At 36.4% G+C, this 17,153-nt stretch overlaps 3 protein-coding genes across 5 annotated transcripts in view; 1 reads left to right on the plus strand and 2 right to left on the minus strand.

Annotated features, from left to right (window-relative positions):
- The window catches only part of LOC131431891 (uncharacterized), a 161,907-nt gene that overhangs the window by 116,559 nt on the left and 28,195 nt on the right, over positions 1–17,153 (minus strand). For 2 of the 3 annotated variants that reach the window (XM_058597839.1, XM_058597840.1), the window contains exon 2: positions 6,968–7,279. The exons of the other annotated variant lie outside the window; for it this stretch is intronic. In XM_058597839.1, coding sequence (XP_058453822.1) covers positions 6,968–7,279 — 312 coding nt within the window. The remainder of the gene's footprint in view (positions 1–6,967; positions 7,280–17,153) is intronic. 3 annotated transcript variants of the gene reach the window in all.
- On the minus strand, positions 15,578–16,269 carry LOC131431896 (uncharacterized). Its single transcript, XM_058597848.1, has 2 exons — positions 16,106–16,269; positions 15,578–16,051 (listed from the first exon to the last, which is right to left on the minus strand). Exons 1-2 carry the CDS (start codon positions 16,109–16,111, stop codon positions 15,617–15,619), a joined length of 441 nt encoding a protein of 146 aa, XP_058453831.1. The 5' UTR covers positions 16,112–16,269; the 3' UTR covers positions 15,578–15,616.
- On the plus strand, positions 16,379–17,041 carry LOC131431899 (uncharacterized). The gene is made up of 2 exons (XM_058597851.1): positions 16,379–16,516; positions 16,574–17,041. Exons 1-2 carry the CDS (start codon positions 16,511–16,513, stop codon positions 17,006–17,008), a joined length of 441 nt encoding a protein of 146 aa, XP_058453834.1. The 5' UTR covers positions 16,379–16,510; the 3' UTR covers positions 17,009–17,041.

Raw genomic sequence — 17,153 nt, forward strand, 5'->3', positions numbered from 1 at the left:
TCAGATTTCAGCTCTGGAACTCAGGTTCAGAATCCAGTTCCAGAATTTGGGGTAAGAATCTAGGTTCCAGTTTTCATTCCCAGATTCACTGGTACACCGAAACCTCCATTTACGAACTAAACGGGGGTTCGTAATAAAAGGTAGTTCGTAAAAAAAGTTTACGTTATTTGGGATTTGGTTCGTAAAAAAAGTTTACGTTATTTGGAATTTACTTCGTAAAAAAAGTTTTGTGTGATTATTGTGGAAACCGCGCATCATATGTTCATTTTCGGAACGGATGTGAAGAGTAAGTGCAAGAAAATGATGTTTGGGCTCGTTTCAAAATCCAAGATGGCGGCTTCCAGTTGATTGATATTCCTTGAAAACCCTTGTAAAATGGGTATTTTCGGAACGGAATTAATGAGTAGATGTCGGAAAATGATGTTTGAAGTGGTTCTGAAATCCATGATGGCGACTTCCGATTTGTTGATATTCCTTGAAACCCCTTACAATATGGGTACTTCCGGAAAGAGATTTAAAAGCAGACGTCGGAAAATTATATTTGAGGTGGTTTTGAAATGCGAAACAGTGACTTCCGGTTTATTAGTATCTTTTGAAAATTTTTGCCATTTTTTAAAATTGGTATTCCTTTAAAACATTATACCGTTCCGAAAATATCCATATTGTAAGGGTTTTCAAGGAATATCAACAAACCGGAAGTCGCAATCTTGGATTTCAAAACTACCTCAAACATCGTTTTCTGACATCTACTCATCAATTTCGTTCCGAAAATACCCATTTTACAAAGGTTTTCAAGGAATATCATTCAACCGGAAGTCGCTATCTTGGATTTCAGATCCACTTCAAACATCATTTTCCGACATCTACTCATTAACCCTGTTCCGAAAATACCCATATTGAATGGGTTTTTAAGGAATATCAACAAACCAGATGTCGCCATCTTGGATTTCAGAACCACTTCAAACATCATTTTCCGACATCTACTAATCAATTCCGTTCCGAAAATACCCATTTTGCAAGGGTTTTCAAGGAATATCAATCAACCGGAAGTCGCCATCTTGGATTTAAGAACAACCTTGAATATCGTTTTCCGACATCTACTAATTAACCCCGTTCCGAAAATACCCATATTGTAAGGGTTTTCGAGGAATATCAACAAACCGGAAGTCGCCATCTTGGATTTCAGAATCACTTCAAACATCATTTTCCGACATCTACTCATCAATTCCGTTCCGAAAATACCTATATTGTATGGGTTCTCAAGAAATATTAACAAACCGGAAGTCGCCATCTTGGATTTTAGAACCACTTCAAACATCATTTTCCGACATCTACTCATCAATTCCGTTCCGAAAATACCCATTTTGCAAGGGTTCTCAAGAAATATCAACAAACCGGAAGTCGCCATCTTGGATTTCCAAAATACCTCAAACATCATTTTCCGGAATCTACTCATTAAACCCGTTCCAAAAATACCCATATTGTAGTAGTTTTCATGGAAATCGCTTTCGATGAATGACAAAACCTCTTTTTACGAAGTAGGTTCGTTAGAAAAGTTTACGTTATTTGGGATTTGGTTCGTAAAAAGAGGTACGTAAAAAGAGGTAACGCATAAAAAGTGTTCGTCTCGACAGCGGGAGCGATTTTTTTTGGAGAAGTGTTTTTTACTCTGGTTCGCCTTTTCAAAATGATCCAAAATTCTATATCAAATCGTGAATAACGGAAAATTTTTTTTCTAAAATCGTGAATAACGAAAAAAAAATTCTAAAACTTTTGTACCCGAATGCTGGTCCAGATTCTAGGTTAAAAATCCAGTTAAATAAAGTCCAGAAATCAGATGCAGAGTCCAGGTTCTGAATTAACGTTCAGGAGTCAAGTCCAGAACTCCGGATTCTAGGACCAGAATCCAAGTTCAAAATCCAGGTCCAAAATTTATTTACAAAATCCAATTCCAGAACAGATTTAGAATACATGTTCAGAGTTCAGATACAGAATCCAATTGTAGAATTCTGGTCTAGTATTCTGGTACCGAAACCTGATCCAGATTTATTTTTAAGATTTAGAATTCAAGTACAGAATCAAGAATTCTGGTCCAAAATCCAAGTCCACACACTTTGAATCGATTCTCGAGCTCGACTTTTTTAAATGCCGAATTAGATCGGCAACACGACATTTCACTGATTCTTTAGTAATTCACATGCTCTTCTCCGAAATTCGTTAAAATTATATGCTGATATCTCGGTAAAGCGCATTGTTTTGCCGAAGTTTGGCATAATACTATGCTGAGCTTGTCAGTAAACAGCAAATATACCGAAATCAGCAAATCCATTTGCTGAAATTTCGAACAGTGAGTTAGCTTTTATTGAAACTCGGTGAGGCCCTTATCATCTATTGTCTCTTTTCGATTTTCCGAAGCACCACGTCGCCGTTGCTCGTGGAGCTAGAAAAAAATTGTAGTGAGGAAATAGGTTTGTATATTTCGTGCACAGATAAGTGAAATGAAAAACTATCTACAATGTATATATACTTATAAATATCTGCTTATTTACAGGTGGAGGCGTTCTTTTGGAGATTGCAAGTGCAGTGTCCAATTTCATAATTCAAGTCCGAAATCCAGTTCCAGAAATCATGTTCAAAATACATTTCCAGAATCCAAGTACTGGTGCAGAATTTAAGATTTGTGTCCAAAATTCAGCTCCTGAGTTCATGTCCAGAACCCAGTTCTATAATACCTTTCCAGCACTCAGGTCTCAATTACAGAACCAGAAATCAGATGCAAAATCCAGGTCCTGAATTAAAGCTCTGAACCCAGGTCCAGAATACATTCCCAGACACTAGAACCAGAATCCAGGTCTAAAATTCAGTTCCTGATCCAGAATTCATTTACAGAATCCTTCTCCAGAATACAGAACTAAAATTCATGTCCAGAATTCAGATACCAGAATACAGTCCTAGAATTTAGCTTTCCATTCAGTATTTCTGATGTAACACTCAAAAGAGCTACAAGTATTTACAAAAATTGATAATGTTACTTGAGATAACCTTCTAGGAAAATGAAATAATGTGTATTCGTTTTTATGATGTTTGTTGAAAAATTGGAGGGGGCATTATTTTTATTTCGTCTTGGGCGCCAGAAATGTTCACTACGGCTCTGAGTGCAGAATAATCAACCAGTTGAAATCAAAATAGCTTTTCGTCGAAGCAAAACGTAGACTAAGTACATTAAACTGGCAAAATATTTTGAGTATGGAAGGAAACGTCAATGAAGAAGTGGAAAAATTCTATCTAATTATTAACATATTAATTTCGGAAATTGTGCCAGTAAAAAGAAGAAGAAGAAATCACAATAGCAAATTGCCTGTCTGGTTCTACCCGCAATTGAAAAACCTGAAAAATAGAGAGCAGAAAGCAGAAAGCACATAAGACTTACAGAAAAGATAAAAGTGTTATCAGTCTGCAAAACTACCTCGACATTTGCAATGACCACGGCACACGAAGAATATAATTTGTAATTTATTTGCAATTTTTTTCCAAGAAATATATACATCATATGCCGAAACAGCTTTCTTATGCCATCAGTATCAATCAATTATCAAAGCAAGAAATATTCACTGCACTTGAAAACCTAAACGCAGCAGAGGGACCTGGACCTGACGGAATAGCACCAATATTTTGGAAACAATTAGCAACTGAGCTCACAACACCATTACACCATCTCTTCAACTTATCAGAAATATTTCCAGAAACATGGAAATCCTCCTTCTTAGTACGGGTCTTTAAATCAGGCTCAAAATTAGACATACGTAATTATCGAGGAATTGCCATTATCTATGAATTGCTATTATCTTATGCATTCCAAAATGATTTGAAAAAATTATCAATGGGAAAATAAAAAGAAAATACAAGTAAAAAATTACATAACTCCAAAACAACATGGCTTTTTCAAAGGTCGTTCTACGTCAACAAATCTCCTGGAATTCATTACATTCACTTTGGAAGCTATGGACAATGGAAATTATGTCGAAACTCTCTATACGGACTTCAGCAAAGCTTTCGACAGAATTGACATACCACTATTACTATTCAAAATTAAAAAATATGGCATTGAACAAAAACTGTTGGAATGGATTGAATCATATCTCACAAAACGTAAACACTTCAGGTCACGTCACTTCAGGTGTTCCCCAAGGTTCACATTTAGGCCCTCTTCGTTTTATCTTGTACGTAAACGACATTTCCTTCTTACTCAAACATTTGAAAGTACTTGTATATGCAGACGACATGAAGCTCTTTATGGAAATAAAAAATGCTGTAGATGCTGAAGTATTCCAATATGAAATTAACGTGTTCAAAATTTGGTGCAATAAAAGCTTACTCCAACTAAACGTTAAAAAATGTAGTTCAGTAACGTTTAGTAGAAAAATCATGTCTCCTACTATTAACATATATTTAGGAAACCAACCTGTAGAAAAATGTAAAATTATTAGAGACCTAGGCGTAATTTTAGACTCAAAACTTACTTTCGTGGAGCATTATAACAGTTCGGCTGAAAAGTTCGTATCGTTTAATAGAAACACATTTTTTTGCCAAAATTCGTGTTTATTACTCAACATAATTGCCATCAGAGGCAATACAGCGATTATAGCGATCTTCCAACTTTTCGATACCATTTTTGTAGTACGATTTGTCCTTTGCCTCAAAATAGGCCTCAGTTTCAGCGATTACCTCTTCATTGCTTCTAAATTTTTTACCAGCGAGCATTCTCTTGAGGTCTGAGAACAGGAAAAAGTCACTGGGGGCCAAATCTGGAGAATACGGTGGATGAGGGAGCAATTCGAAGCCCAATTCGTTCAATTTCAGCATGGTTTTCATCGACTTGTGACACGGTGCATTGTCTTGATGAAACAAAACTTTTTTCTTCTTCAAATGAGGCCGTTTTTTTGGAAATTTCGTTCTTCAAACGCTCTAATAACGCTTTATAATAGTCACTGTTGATGGTTTTTCCCTTTTCAAGGTAGTCGATGAAAATTATACCATGCAAATCTTAAAATACAGACGCCATAACCTTACCGGCCGATTGTTGAGTCTTTCCACGCTTTGGGTTCGGTTCATCGCATGCAGTCCACTCAGCTGACTGTCGATTGGACTCCGGAGTGAAGTGATGGAGCCATGTTACGTCCATTGTTATATATCGACGAAAAAAATCGGTTTTATTTCGATATAACAGCTCCAAACACTGCTCAGAATCATCAATTCGTTGTTGTTTTTGATCGATTGTGAGCTCACGCGGCACTCATTTTGCACAAAGCTTTCTCATATCCAAAAATTCGTGAATAATATGTCCAACACGTTCCTTTGATATCTTTAGGGTGTCAGCTATCTCGATCAACTTCACTTTACGGTCATTGAAAATCATTTTGTGGATTTTTTTCACGTTTTCATCGGTAACAGCCTCTTTTGGACGTCCACTGCGTTCATCGTCTTCGGTGCTCATATGACCAGTACGAAATTTTGCAAACCACTTACGAATTGTTGCTTCGCCCGGTGCAGAGTCTGGATAACACTCATCAAGCCATTTTTTGGTATCGGCGGCACTTTTTTTCATCAAAAAGTAGTGTTTCATCAACACACGAAATTCCCTTTTTCCCATTTTTTTCACAATAACAAAAGTAGCTTCACTCAAAATGCAATATCTCACAAACTAATAATCAGACAGCTGTCAAATTTATACACGTATCTTTTGAAGGTTGGTACTAACTGAAAATGGTATGGATTTAGTTCTAGTGGCGCCCTCTCATAGAAACGATACGAACTTTTCAGCCGATCTGTTATAGAATACCCATATGAATCTTACAGCTGCTGAATTTGCTTTAAACTTTACGAAAAAAGTTCGCACACAAAACAAATCTGATATGATACTTGAATTGAAGATTTACGGGAAATGATTTTTCACTAAGTCAATAAATATCAATAGTGGTAACTTATTCGAAATTTATTTAGCAATACCGTGATGGTGTAGTAATATCAATCACCAAATGCTGTGATTAATAATAGTTATATTGATTGAAAAACAATCACAAAGCATGCATCGGATTTAAAAATATTATTCGATTTAGATTGAATATCATACGCAGAAGTAACAGGAGCGCAGGCTATCGCTACGCCAATTCAAAAGCACTCTCCAAACGCAGCGTCTGCTGTGTATTCGAGATATTCAAAATACTGCGCTCCAGTTACTTCCATAAATCAAATCCATTCTGAATAGCATATTATTAGGTTTTATCTAAATAGTGCAGTGTAATCAACCAAACGGATTTGAAACAGCCTTTCGTCGATATAATCACTATTTGGAATATGGAAAAAATATGGTATCACCCAATTTAGCGATATTTCGGTGGATGAAAATCCGTCATCAAGTTTCACTAACACAAAAAATCACATCAATATTTATTTCAACTGAATAATCAGTCATCCTGTTTCATCTTCTATATAACGCCTTTTCCGAATAGCAATGTATGTTGTGACTATCTCTCTATCTGACTATTGAATATCATCCTGAAAGAAGCTTTTTGTCGAAACTTTCGTTAAAAGCACGAGACGTCTCTCTAGACCTAGTGGATGAATATGGTATGAAAAGCAGCTTTGCGCTTCAACTATATAGTCACTGTTTTCTATCTCTCGCCTCATGCCTCCATTCGATAGAATGTGGCGGAGCTTTGCGTGACCGAGGGCCATTGAAACAAGTTCGAATGACGGTGGTGGATAAAAACCACCGTTCAACCAAGAGTGGTACGAGAGTTTCAATTTATACTTTATCCACCTTAAAAAGTGCACTTCGATGGCTGATAGCGAGCGTTTAGTTGTAATTGAAACTGTTGTTAGAAGTTTTCACCGTGCATCTTACTTCTATACTACTCAAACTACGGTGCCAAAGGAAAAAAAAACTATTCTACTTCACAGTACTAACGTGTACTCAATCATCGGTCCCAGATATTCGGCTGGCAACACTTCCCCATCGGCTGTCGGCTGTTGTTGTTTACTGGCGGAGAGCTGCTTCACCAATCGAGGCTTCCGGGCGCGTGCCTTGGTTCCCTTGCCCGGCGGCAGTTTGTTGTTTTGGTCCGTGCCCGGCACGATCAGCTGATTGCCACCATCGACTGCCGACGGCTGACAAGAAATCGATGGAAACCCGGCACCACCACCGATGACGCTCGAAAGGGCAGTGAATCCATCGTTTCCTGTTGAATGAAAACCGCCGGCGGTGCGGCTGCTGTCGTCACTAGAAAAATAGGAACATACACACACACATACAGGTGGTTAAACCAAATCGACGGACTCTCGGAACTCCCGCCGGTTTTGGTAACGGTAGAAATGACATGCTGAAAGCCTTTTTTGTAGGCTTATTAATTTTTTTCAGGTTGATGATAATATATAATACTTTTTCACAATTAAAATTTTAAATTTCGAAATTACTACTGCATATCGAAAATCTACAAATCGTGTGACGATTCGCAATTCTAGAATAGACGCCTCGAAAAGAAACGGGTTTGCAATGGTTTCTCACGTGTCAAAGAGTAATAAACATTATTGAAAAGACGCCTGGATGCCGTCAATTGCTAGATCGTAACAGAATGAAGGAACCAATACACGCACACATCTGTTGCAGCAACGAGTCCCCATGACAAGTTGAACCATAAAAATATACTGACTTCACAAACAATGGGAAGCTCACATGTGGCTCAGTATCGTATTTCAAACCACATGAGCTGCGTGATTGGCGTTAGGCTGAGGATAGGCGATACATTGCTTTTATGTTTAGTGCAACCGACTTCAAAACATTGTATTATACCGTCTTAGTACTTTTGTGCAATAAACATGTATGGTTATTCTGGGATTAGCCTTTTTTTTTGCTTTAAACACATTACTTCTTTACCGTTCTGTTTTCGAAACATAGCAGTTCATGTTGCACAGCTACGCCACTTAGCAGTTCAACATATACCGAATACGTGATACTTTTGTTTTGTGTTGGCCATTCAATGTCTTACCAGGAAGAATTTTTAGCATCAATCAAGTATCAGTCTCGATATTCAACCAGACAAGTTCAAAAGGTAAGGCGTGGTCGAAATCGAACATTTTGGGATTCGGGAACGATGTTTTGAGCCTGAAATCAGGTTTATTTAGACACGGCTTCAACCTATTTGGTCGTTCGCCGGGTAGAATTTATTTCCTCAACACAGTTTCAGAACTTATTTCCAGATTCTCGGTATATAATTCAGAGCCTGCATGCTGGAACTTAATAAAAAATCCGAATTTAAGTTAACAGTTCAGTTCGAGATCTAAATTCGGAACCTGTTTCTGAAAATGAGTTCATTTCCAAATATTGATCTGGATTCCGAACATGAATTTTTTCAAATGAAATCAGAGTCAGCTCCCACGTTTCGAACCAAGTTATTGAATTCAATTTCAGTTCCTGAATGTAGGTTCTTGTGTAGATAAATGATTGGTCGCAATAAGTACTGAACAGTTTTAAATCGCGGATAAATTCCTTAAATCGGTTTCTTTTAGAACCATTCTAATATACCCTTAAAACGATGCAGTCTTCCTCTACAGAAAAACTGCTATAACATTATTTGTTGTAATGCTTTACTCCCATTTTTCGCGTTCTCTAATTGTACGATATTCCATCGTACAATTAAAGTTTTTCAACAATATATATATATATATATATATATATATATATATATATATATATATATATATATATATATATATATATATATATATATATATATATATATATATATATATATATATATATATATATATATATATATATATATATATATATATATATATATATATATATATTAATCAATCAGCAATCCACGCCACCAGTGTTTTTCAATGAAAAAGATTCTACTTCTGGTTACCGACTATAAATTGAACGGCTGAAAGCAAAAGTCGGATAAGTGCAACTTAGTTTGGAAAACCCGTTTAAGTTTTTTTAAATGCAAAAACCGGATAAAAACATTGAGCGCAAAAGTCGGACACGGACTTTGAAATGCAAAAGCCGTTTAAAAACATTTTTATTGCAAGAACCGGACCAAAATACTTTGAATGCAAAAACCGGACAAAAACTTAACCGGTTCTTCCAAAACAAATGTATTTATCCGGTTTTTGCATTCAAAGTTATTTTCGGCCAACTGCCGCTGCGGGATAAAGCATGGGTCGCTAGTTTGCTACGGGTGGCGTAATATGTAAGCACATTTTCATTGAGTCTCGTCTTGTTCCGCAGGGAAAATCGAGTGTGATTTGATAATTATGTCAAGTCTACTTTATAAATTTTAATAGAAACTCTTTGCAATAAATTATTATAGATGAATCATCTATATATATATATATATATATATAAAAATGCAGAGATCATTCTTTGTAATCGCATCACGTAAGAACGGATGGACGGATTGAGTTGATTTTTTTTTTTGTTTGATCAGTTTTTACCCCCACCGGGTTCGTACATCAAAAAAATTAGGAAAACTTACCGGAAAAGTGGGAAAAACCAATAAAGTTATTTTGTATGGACAATGGAATTTTCCACTAAAAAAGTCGTCAATGATTGCTAGATCATTGATGGGTGTTTGGCGCATAACGAGTTGCATAAGTGTTTGGCCGTCGAAGAAAGGAATACTAGATCGTTCAGAGAATCTTTTGGCGCGCAACGAGTTGATTTGTGTGAAGTGCATGCTTGATTCATGTGGTTCGTTATTCCGAGCCACGTGCTTAATTGGGTATCAACTTTGTTGCTTGCCAAATGATTTAATGATGGAACGCATATGAGTGTTCTAGCTATGCCGTAAACAGGATCAAAAGTTCTAATATTGTTTACCAGAAGATGCATTGTGTGCAATGTAATCAGTTAGATGATTATTGTCGGCCATCGTAGGCGTGAGTTGAACAAATCACATTATAGAACGATTTTTGTAGAATGCTGAAGTTCGTTCGCGTCGGGTAAATTCTGGTGGATTGAAAACCATTAGTTGTGAGATTTTATGCATTGACTCGAACGATACACGGGCAAAATTCCGATTCTAGAAATGAGCAAAAGGAGTCATGATTTGGGGCAAAAGAGTGTATTTTCATGAAATGATAATACACCATGATTAATAGTTCTCGGATCATGATCCATTTGGACTGATTTAGCTGTAATTTAAACGTAACGCACTTGACGTTGTTGGGTATAACTTTAGGCGTGTTTCTGCAACGAAGGTAATTTTTGCAGCATAAATTCAGGCGTTATGTTTTAAAATATGAAGATTTCAAATATGAATTAAATGGAATGGTGCGATGAACGTATTTTGTACGCGATTTTAACTAATCATTAACAATTAAAATATTATGTTTATGACAAACGACGACGCCTAAAATAACGTGTTTACTTGCGTTAATTGCTCCAGTTTTGAATTTTCTGTTTCAGAATTTAAACACTTAAACGAACTGCATGACAAACATATGTAAATCAAACCTTCTAAAAAGAAACTCTTGCAAATGCCGCGGATTGATATTGCCTTTTACTTTTTCGAAACATCGTTTGCAAAAAAGTTTATTTAAAATAGTATTATTCTACAACAATAGTCACATTAAATTTGTGGAAATACGTTCAGATATATTCATTCAAAATGTAATATATATGTTTGCCAAATTGAAAAGCGTTACCGTGCTTAGTCTCTTATAATGTCAACTTTCGGGTTATTATCTTTATGTTGTCAATTCTCTGTAAAACAACACAATTATGAAATGAATATGCCTCAGGATCAAGTAAACATTCTCAGTAATTCTTGCCTTTCAATGACTACTTTTTGCCTTACCATTATTCTATTGAGCAATCCATCACATCACTTGAGACAGAGGGTTCAAAGAAATATCCGGGTAGAAAATTAGAGTTACGAGTTTTGAACGAAATACATTCTTCAAGTAACGCATTTCCGGATCATGAAAAATTTTCATGGGAAAAGACTTATTGCTCATGGTTTCATGAGAAGTTGAAATGATTGGTTTCATGATTTTCTAATCATGACAGCAGTAACGGATTTTTTCCCGTGTAAGCTGAATACTGGTACAATCACTCCTCATCTCCACTCCTCTATAACAGAAGAATTGCACATAATTTTCATATAAAACTTTCTGATATAGATTCTCTGTACCGAACTCCACCATTCGTGAATTGTAGGTAGGGTACTAAACAAAATGATGTGGTGTTGACTAATGAGACGACTATTGATAAAACTATTAAACGAATGCAGTGTTCATGTAAAAGTTAATGGACACAATATTTAAAATAATGGTAACTTGAATTTTCGAATGCCCAAGAATTACTCATTTTATCTTTCGGTTTTTTTTAGCAATATTAAACTAACTAGAGATTGTGAGAGAAGAAAGAATATGTAAAATGTGGAACCATAGTACTCAAGGAAGAGTAAGGATTTGAAGATACGGTGCGGAAAAATTCGACGTAACAAGGTTCATTTAAGTGAGCAAAAGGTTCCTCCTTCTACCTTCTACCAGAGGCGTCGAACTTAGCGATGCTAAACATGCGAGTCTCTGATATGTCAAAAATTTACTAAATAATTTCTGACTGACCAGAAGGCATAAATTAAAAGTAAAAATAAAGTTTTATCGCGAAATTTTTTCCTGTGATTGTCATGCTACGAACATTCATCAAACACGATTAAATATTATCACCAGACTAGCGAGAAGTGACGAACTACAAGTCGCGAGGGCAGCTGTTGTAAATTTGTGGAATCAATTTAAAGTAGTCATATTAGTTATTTTTGCTTCACTCTTTATTCCATATGTCGAAACCAACCGCCATTCAATGCACTGACTCAAAAGATGATATGGCGATCGGTGCATTCGCTTAATTTTTGCTTAACAAAAGCTTTTAACTTATTCACAAATTTTTTTATGAATTCATCGCAGCCAAGTATCAGTAGAATAATAGAAAGTTACATTAACAGCATAAGACGTTTGACAATTCTACTGTCCAAGAAAAAAAAATTGGACGAGACGAAGTTCGACGGGTCAGCTAGTTAATGTATAAAACTCTTGGTACGAAGATGAAACATGAAATATAGCTTGATAAACTTAGTTCGTATCTGTTTTCATCACGACGGAACTATATTTTCCATAATGGATGGAGCTAATATACTTTATTAATGACTCGTAACTACGATGCATTCATGTTCACTGAATTTATAATGTTTTCGCCAATTAACAAACAAACATGTATTAAGGATTGCTGAAAAAAATGAGAACAGAGTTGTGTTTCTTTTGATAAGGTCAATACTCCGAGTGAAATGTTCAACATCTTCTATTCATTCAATTCATTCAAACCATCAGTTGGGGTAGGATTCATTATCTCTGCACAAAAAAAAAGAAACTTATACGATATGTAAGTCAATAGTAATATGAAATGGACATCAATTTGATTGACAAACATACTCGATATAAAACTAAATACGAATGCATTGATTTTAAATGAATGAAACTTTATTTTTCAATTAACGCTCAGGTTTGCTTCTTGGGTAAAAAGAAAAATAAAAAACTGTAAAGTAATTTTGAATTAATTATCGTTTTTAACATATGTGCATGAAAATAGGCGTAATTGTTTATGTGTGCATGGCATTAACTCAGAGGATAGAGTAACAATCGGAAGGATTGATTCGAATATTATCTTTACTAAAACACATGTATTTCGAATATATTTTTTTTATTTGTTTCAAATTTTGCATAAGCATTATCCTTACCCCATTATCCTTGTAAAAATTGCATTATTAGCTCGTAATATTCAACAGTACATTGTAGCCATAAACTGTTAGTTAAAAATGGAGGCAGAGCTGGAACTTCATTAGATTAATCCAAACACAAAAACTGCTTTTCGAAAAGTACTTTCAATTGTTAATTTAATAAATTTGGAATGAAATGCGAACACAAGCTAAGATCATATTCATTCATGTGAGGAAGCGAAAAGATTCAAAACCGATTTTTTTAAATATTATTTTATAGGGCCAATTGCATTCTTGCAAATACAGGGTGGGCCATTTAAAGTGGAAGCATCGGGCAACCTGGTATGACGCTTCCAACGCGATATGTCATTAGTCGATTTGACAATTCTGTCGATCTGACGACTGATGACATACCGCGTTGGAAGCGTCATTCCAAGATAATTTTACCATTGAACAATACACATCAAAAGAACGCGCTGAAATTGGTCAGCTTTGCATGCAAAACGAGAGCAACTTTTGGCAAAAATCATCATGTCAGAGGCACATTTCACGTTTAATAGATGCTTTTATAAGCAAAATTGTTGGTTCTATGCAACTGAGAACCCTCAATTAATTGAGGAACAGTCTCTATACGATCAAAAAGTTACAGTTTGGTGTGGTGTTTTTTTTTTTCATAGCAACGTAAAATGTCCATGATGATCGTTATCGTGCCATGATTAATGATTTTGTGATACCCACTGTTCGTCAAAATGGTTTGAATGGCTACTGGTTTCAACAGTATGGTGCAACATGCCATACGGTTTGACTAACAATCGATTTGTTATGAACATTGTCTTCCGTACGAGTCATATCGCAAAACGATGATTTTGACTGGCCTCGATTTGACGCCACAAGACTTTTTTGTGTTTTTTAATCCAAGGTATACGCTGATAAGTCATGAAGCATAGCAAAACTCAAAGTCGACATACGACGTGAAATCGCCGCCATATCGACCGATACATTGGTGAAAACGATGGAAAATGCCGAAAAAAGGATACATTTTGTACTCAAGACCAAATGTCACCATTGACGCGATATCATTTTCAAAAAATAGATGTAACATATCTCCTTCAACAAAAAATATTATAATCTAAATGAAAATTAAATTAACAAATCCTTCCTCTATAAATGGCCTACTCTGTACAATAATGGCAAATCCAATCACCTTTCAAACGTTTTCAATTTTCAACCCTTTTGAGACGATTTTAGAATGTTTTCACTCAATAAAGCTCGTCGTTACAGAAGATTAGAGGTTGCATATTCGACACATGCTGGCTAAACACTTGTTATACTTATTATTAGCTGGGAACGGGTATAGCGTTCAGCGATGTCAGATCTACGGAAATCTTCGTAGATCTACGGATTCGAACATTTTATACGGATATACGGATCCGTAGACAAAATCTACGGAAAATTGGATTTTTTCTACGGAAATCAACGGAAATTAAAATTTATCATCAGCGGAGAACTACGGAAACTAGTTTTGTCTGGCGAGCAAAAAAAATGCTTTTCACCGCGAGAGCTTCCGAGAAAAATGCCAATCTACGGAAATGACACTACTACTATCTGACATCGCTGATAGTGTGATGGGTAAGTAGATGCCTTTCACGCAGCCTACCTGCTGGGTTCGATGCTCTGAAAATGAAAGATGAAAGCCAATTCAATCTCCTTTTTTCGGGCTTGAAAATTTATTTGGTGTCACAACGGCGGCCATGAAATGTTCCTTAAGGAAAATTACGCTTAATCTAAAATGTGATAAACCCTTTAACCATACATTTATACCGACAGTCATCTCATTTGTTTAATCGCTTTATTTTTTAGCTGAAAGTCGAGTTTCAATTAACAAATTGTGATAAAATCGAATTAAACCTCTTTGCTTCGGCTCTAAGAAACAGTATTTCAGAAAAAAATTGCTTGAGAATTTAGCAATACTGCTGTTTCAGAAACGCGAATGATTCTATTTCCATCCATTTCCTTTGAGCCAATGGCTCGAACAAAGACAGCAGATCTTACATTAAGCAATGATTTTAGTGTATGAGAAGAGTACTGGAACTAAGTTGAACGGGGGTACCGTTACCCTATATGGACCTTAATATTCGAAACAGAAAACTCAATCACTCGATTTACAATCAAAGGATTGGATGTTTTGAATACATTGAATGAATAGAAGAGCCGATATGAATATAGCATAGTTATCATATATCTATGAAAAGGTTTAGAATATGTTGAACATTTCACTCTAATATCGTTTGAATAAAAATTACAAATCTGTTGTAATATTCACAATTGAACTGATACAACTATGATGTCCTCGAATTGAAACCACTAATATGCATACTTGACTGCACAGATGATTAACCGGAGTATTGACCTTATCAAAAGAAACACAACTCTGTTCTCATTTACAACAGAGTTTTATACATTAATGATTCATCTATAATAATTTATTGCAAAGAGTTTCTATTAAAATTTATAAAGTAGACTTGACATAATTATCAAATCACACTCGATTTTCCCTGCGGAACAAGACGAGACTCAATGAAAATCCTTTAAAATCAAAACTGGAGTTAAACGAATTGGTTTTGTATTATTGTTAAACAGAAGTTGACGTGATTTCCTGACTGTTTCAAAATGGGACGGAACTCTTATTGACAGTAAAAGGACGCATTTTTTATGAAGTTATGGTCCATCGAAATATCATCACCCAGTTTATCGATAAAATTTCTGAATGATACACGATATTTGTTATTTGAAACCAATTTATTCTCTCATCAATTTGAAAAATCAATTATTCTTCAAGCAACAATCAATTTCTGGTTGACGGCATGACCAACAAGGGGAGCTACATGAACCGATCCTGGATTAGCGGCGATGTATTTGGCAGCCGGCACTCCTCCCAAATAGTTGTTGTAGCCATTTCCGTATGATCCCCAGGGAAGTCCCCATGGGTTCACTTTGGCAATGTTGGCCTGAACGACGGTGGTCTTTGGTGCATACCATCCATTCCAGCCCTTGTTGTAGAGAGAAGCCGCTGGCCACGCTGCCGATGACCATGAGTTTCCATATGCTGGCCAGGCAACCGAACTGTGGTCATCCCAGCTGTTCAATCCATTCCAGTCGTTCCAGCCATTCCAGGAGTTCCAGCCGAGCGAATAAGGAGACAATGATGAAGGAATGTAGGATCCTTGGGCTGCGAGTGCGAAACAGAGAGATAACAAAGTAACAAAAACCTGTGAAACAGAATAATTAGATTCAAGAAATTTAATTCATTCAGTTTGATTAACCTTCATTTTCGCAGTTGGTTCGGTTTAGTGAACGATTTGAGCTGGTCGATGTTGCTGATGGACTGTGACTGTAACTGTTAGAAGCGTTGGTATTTATATCCTTTTGATAACGAATGTTCGATCGATTGTAGTTCATTGTGATGACGTTAATTATGACCGCGTTTTGTTCGCGCGACAAACCGGAAGAGAATTGGAAAACTAAATCGAGTAGAGTGATTAAATTCGATTGAAAATTCAGGTTTTACTGTGATTGACTTAATAGCCAAAGAAATCCCTTTCAGTTAGCTGTGAATACTGAAATTTTCAAGTTTCTATTGGATGGTATAAATACTGTGACATTCGCCGATTGTAGGCACAGTGTATCCAAGAACTTATCGAGTCTACATCAATAGCCATTTTTTAAAAATGAAGGTAATAAAAACTGATACGCCTTCCACCATTTTAGAACTAATCCTTGCATGTTTTTAGATGTTCGTCGCTCTACTATCTCTAATTCTGGTCGTCGCTGCCCACGGATCCTACGTTCCATCGGTTTGGTCTTCCCACTCTCTCGGCTGGAACTCCTGGAATGGTTGGAACGACTGGAACGGATTGAACAGCTGGGATGACCACAGTTCGGTTGCCTGGCCAGCATATGGAAACTCATGGTCATCTGCAGCGTGGCCAGCGGCTTCTCTCTACAACAAGGGCTGGAATGAATGGTATGCACCAAAACCCACCGTCGTTCAGGCTAACGTCGCCAAAGTGAACCCATGGGGACTTCCCTGGGGATCATACGGAAATGGCTACAACAACTATTTGGGAGGAGTGCCGGCTGCCAAATACATCGCCGCTAATCCAGGATCGGTTCATGTAGCTCCCCTTGTTGGTCATGCCGTCAACCAGAAATTGATTGTTGCTTGAAGGATTTGATTGATTGTTCAAATTGATGAAAGAATAAATGGGTTTTTGATTAACAATTTTCAAATGTTTATCCTGACTATTCCATCGAATCCGGATCTACATTGTGAATATTTTTGCCCTACCAGAAAGCACGGCGAGGTAGCTC

The sequence above is a fragment of the Malaya genurostris genome, chromosome 2 (genome assembly GCF_030247185.1).
Source record: "Malaya genurostris strain Urasoe2022 chromosome 2, Malgen_1.1, whole genome shotgun sequence".
Taxonomy (NCBI): Eukaryota; Metazoa; Arthropoda; class Insecta; order Diptera; family Culicidae; genus Malaya; species Malaya genurostris.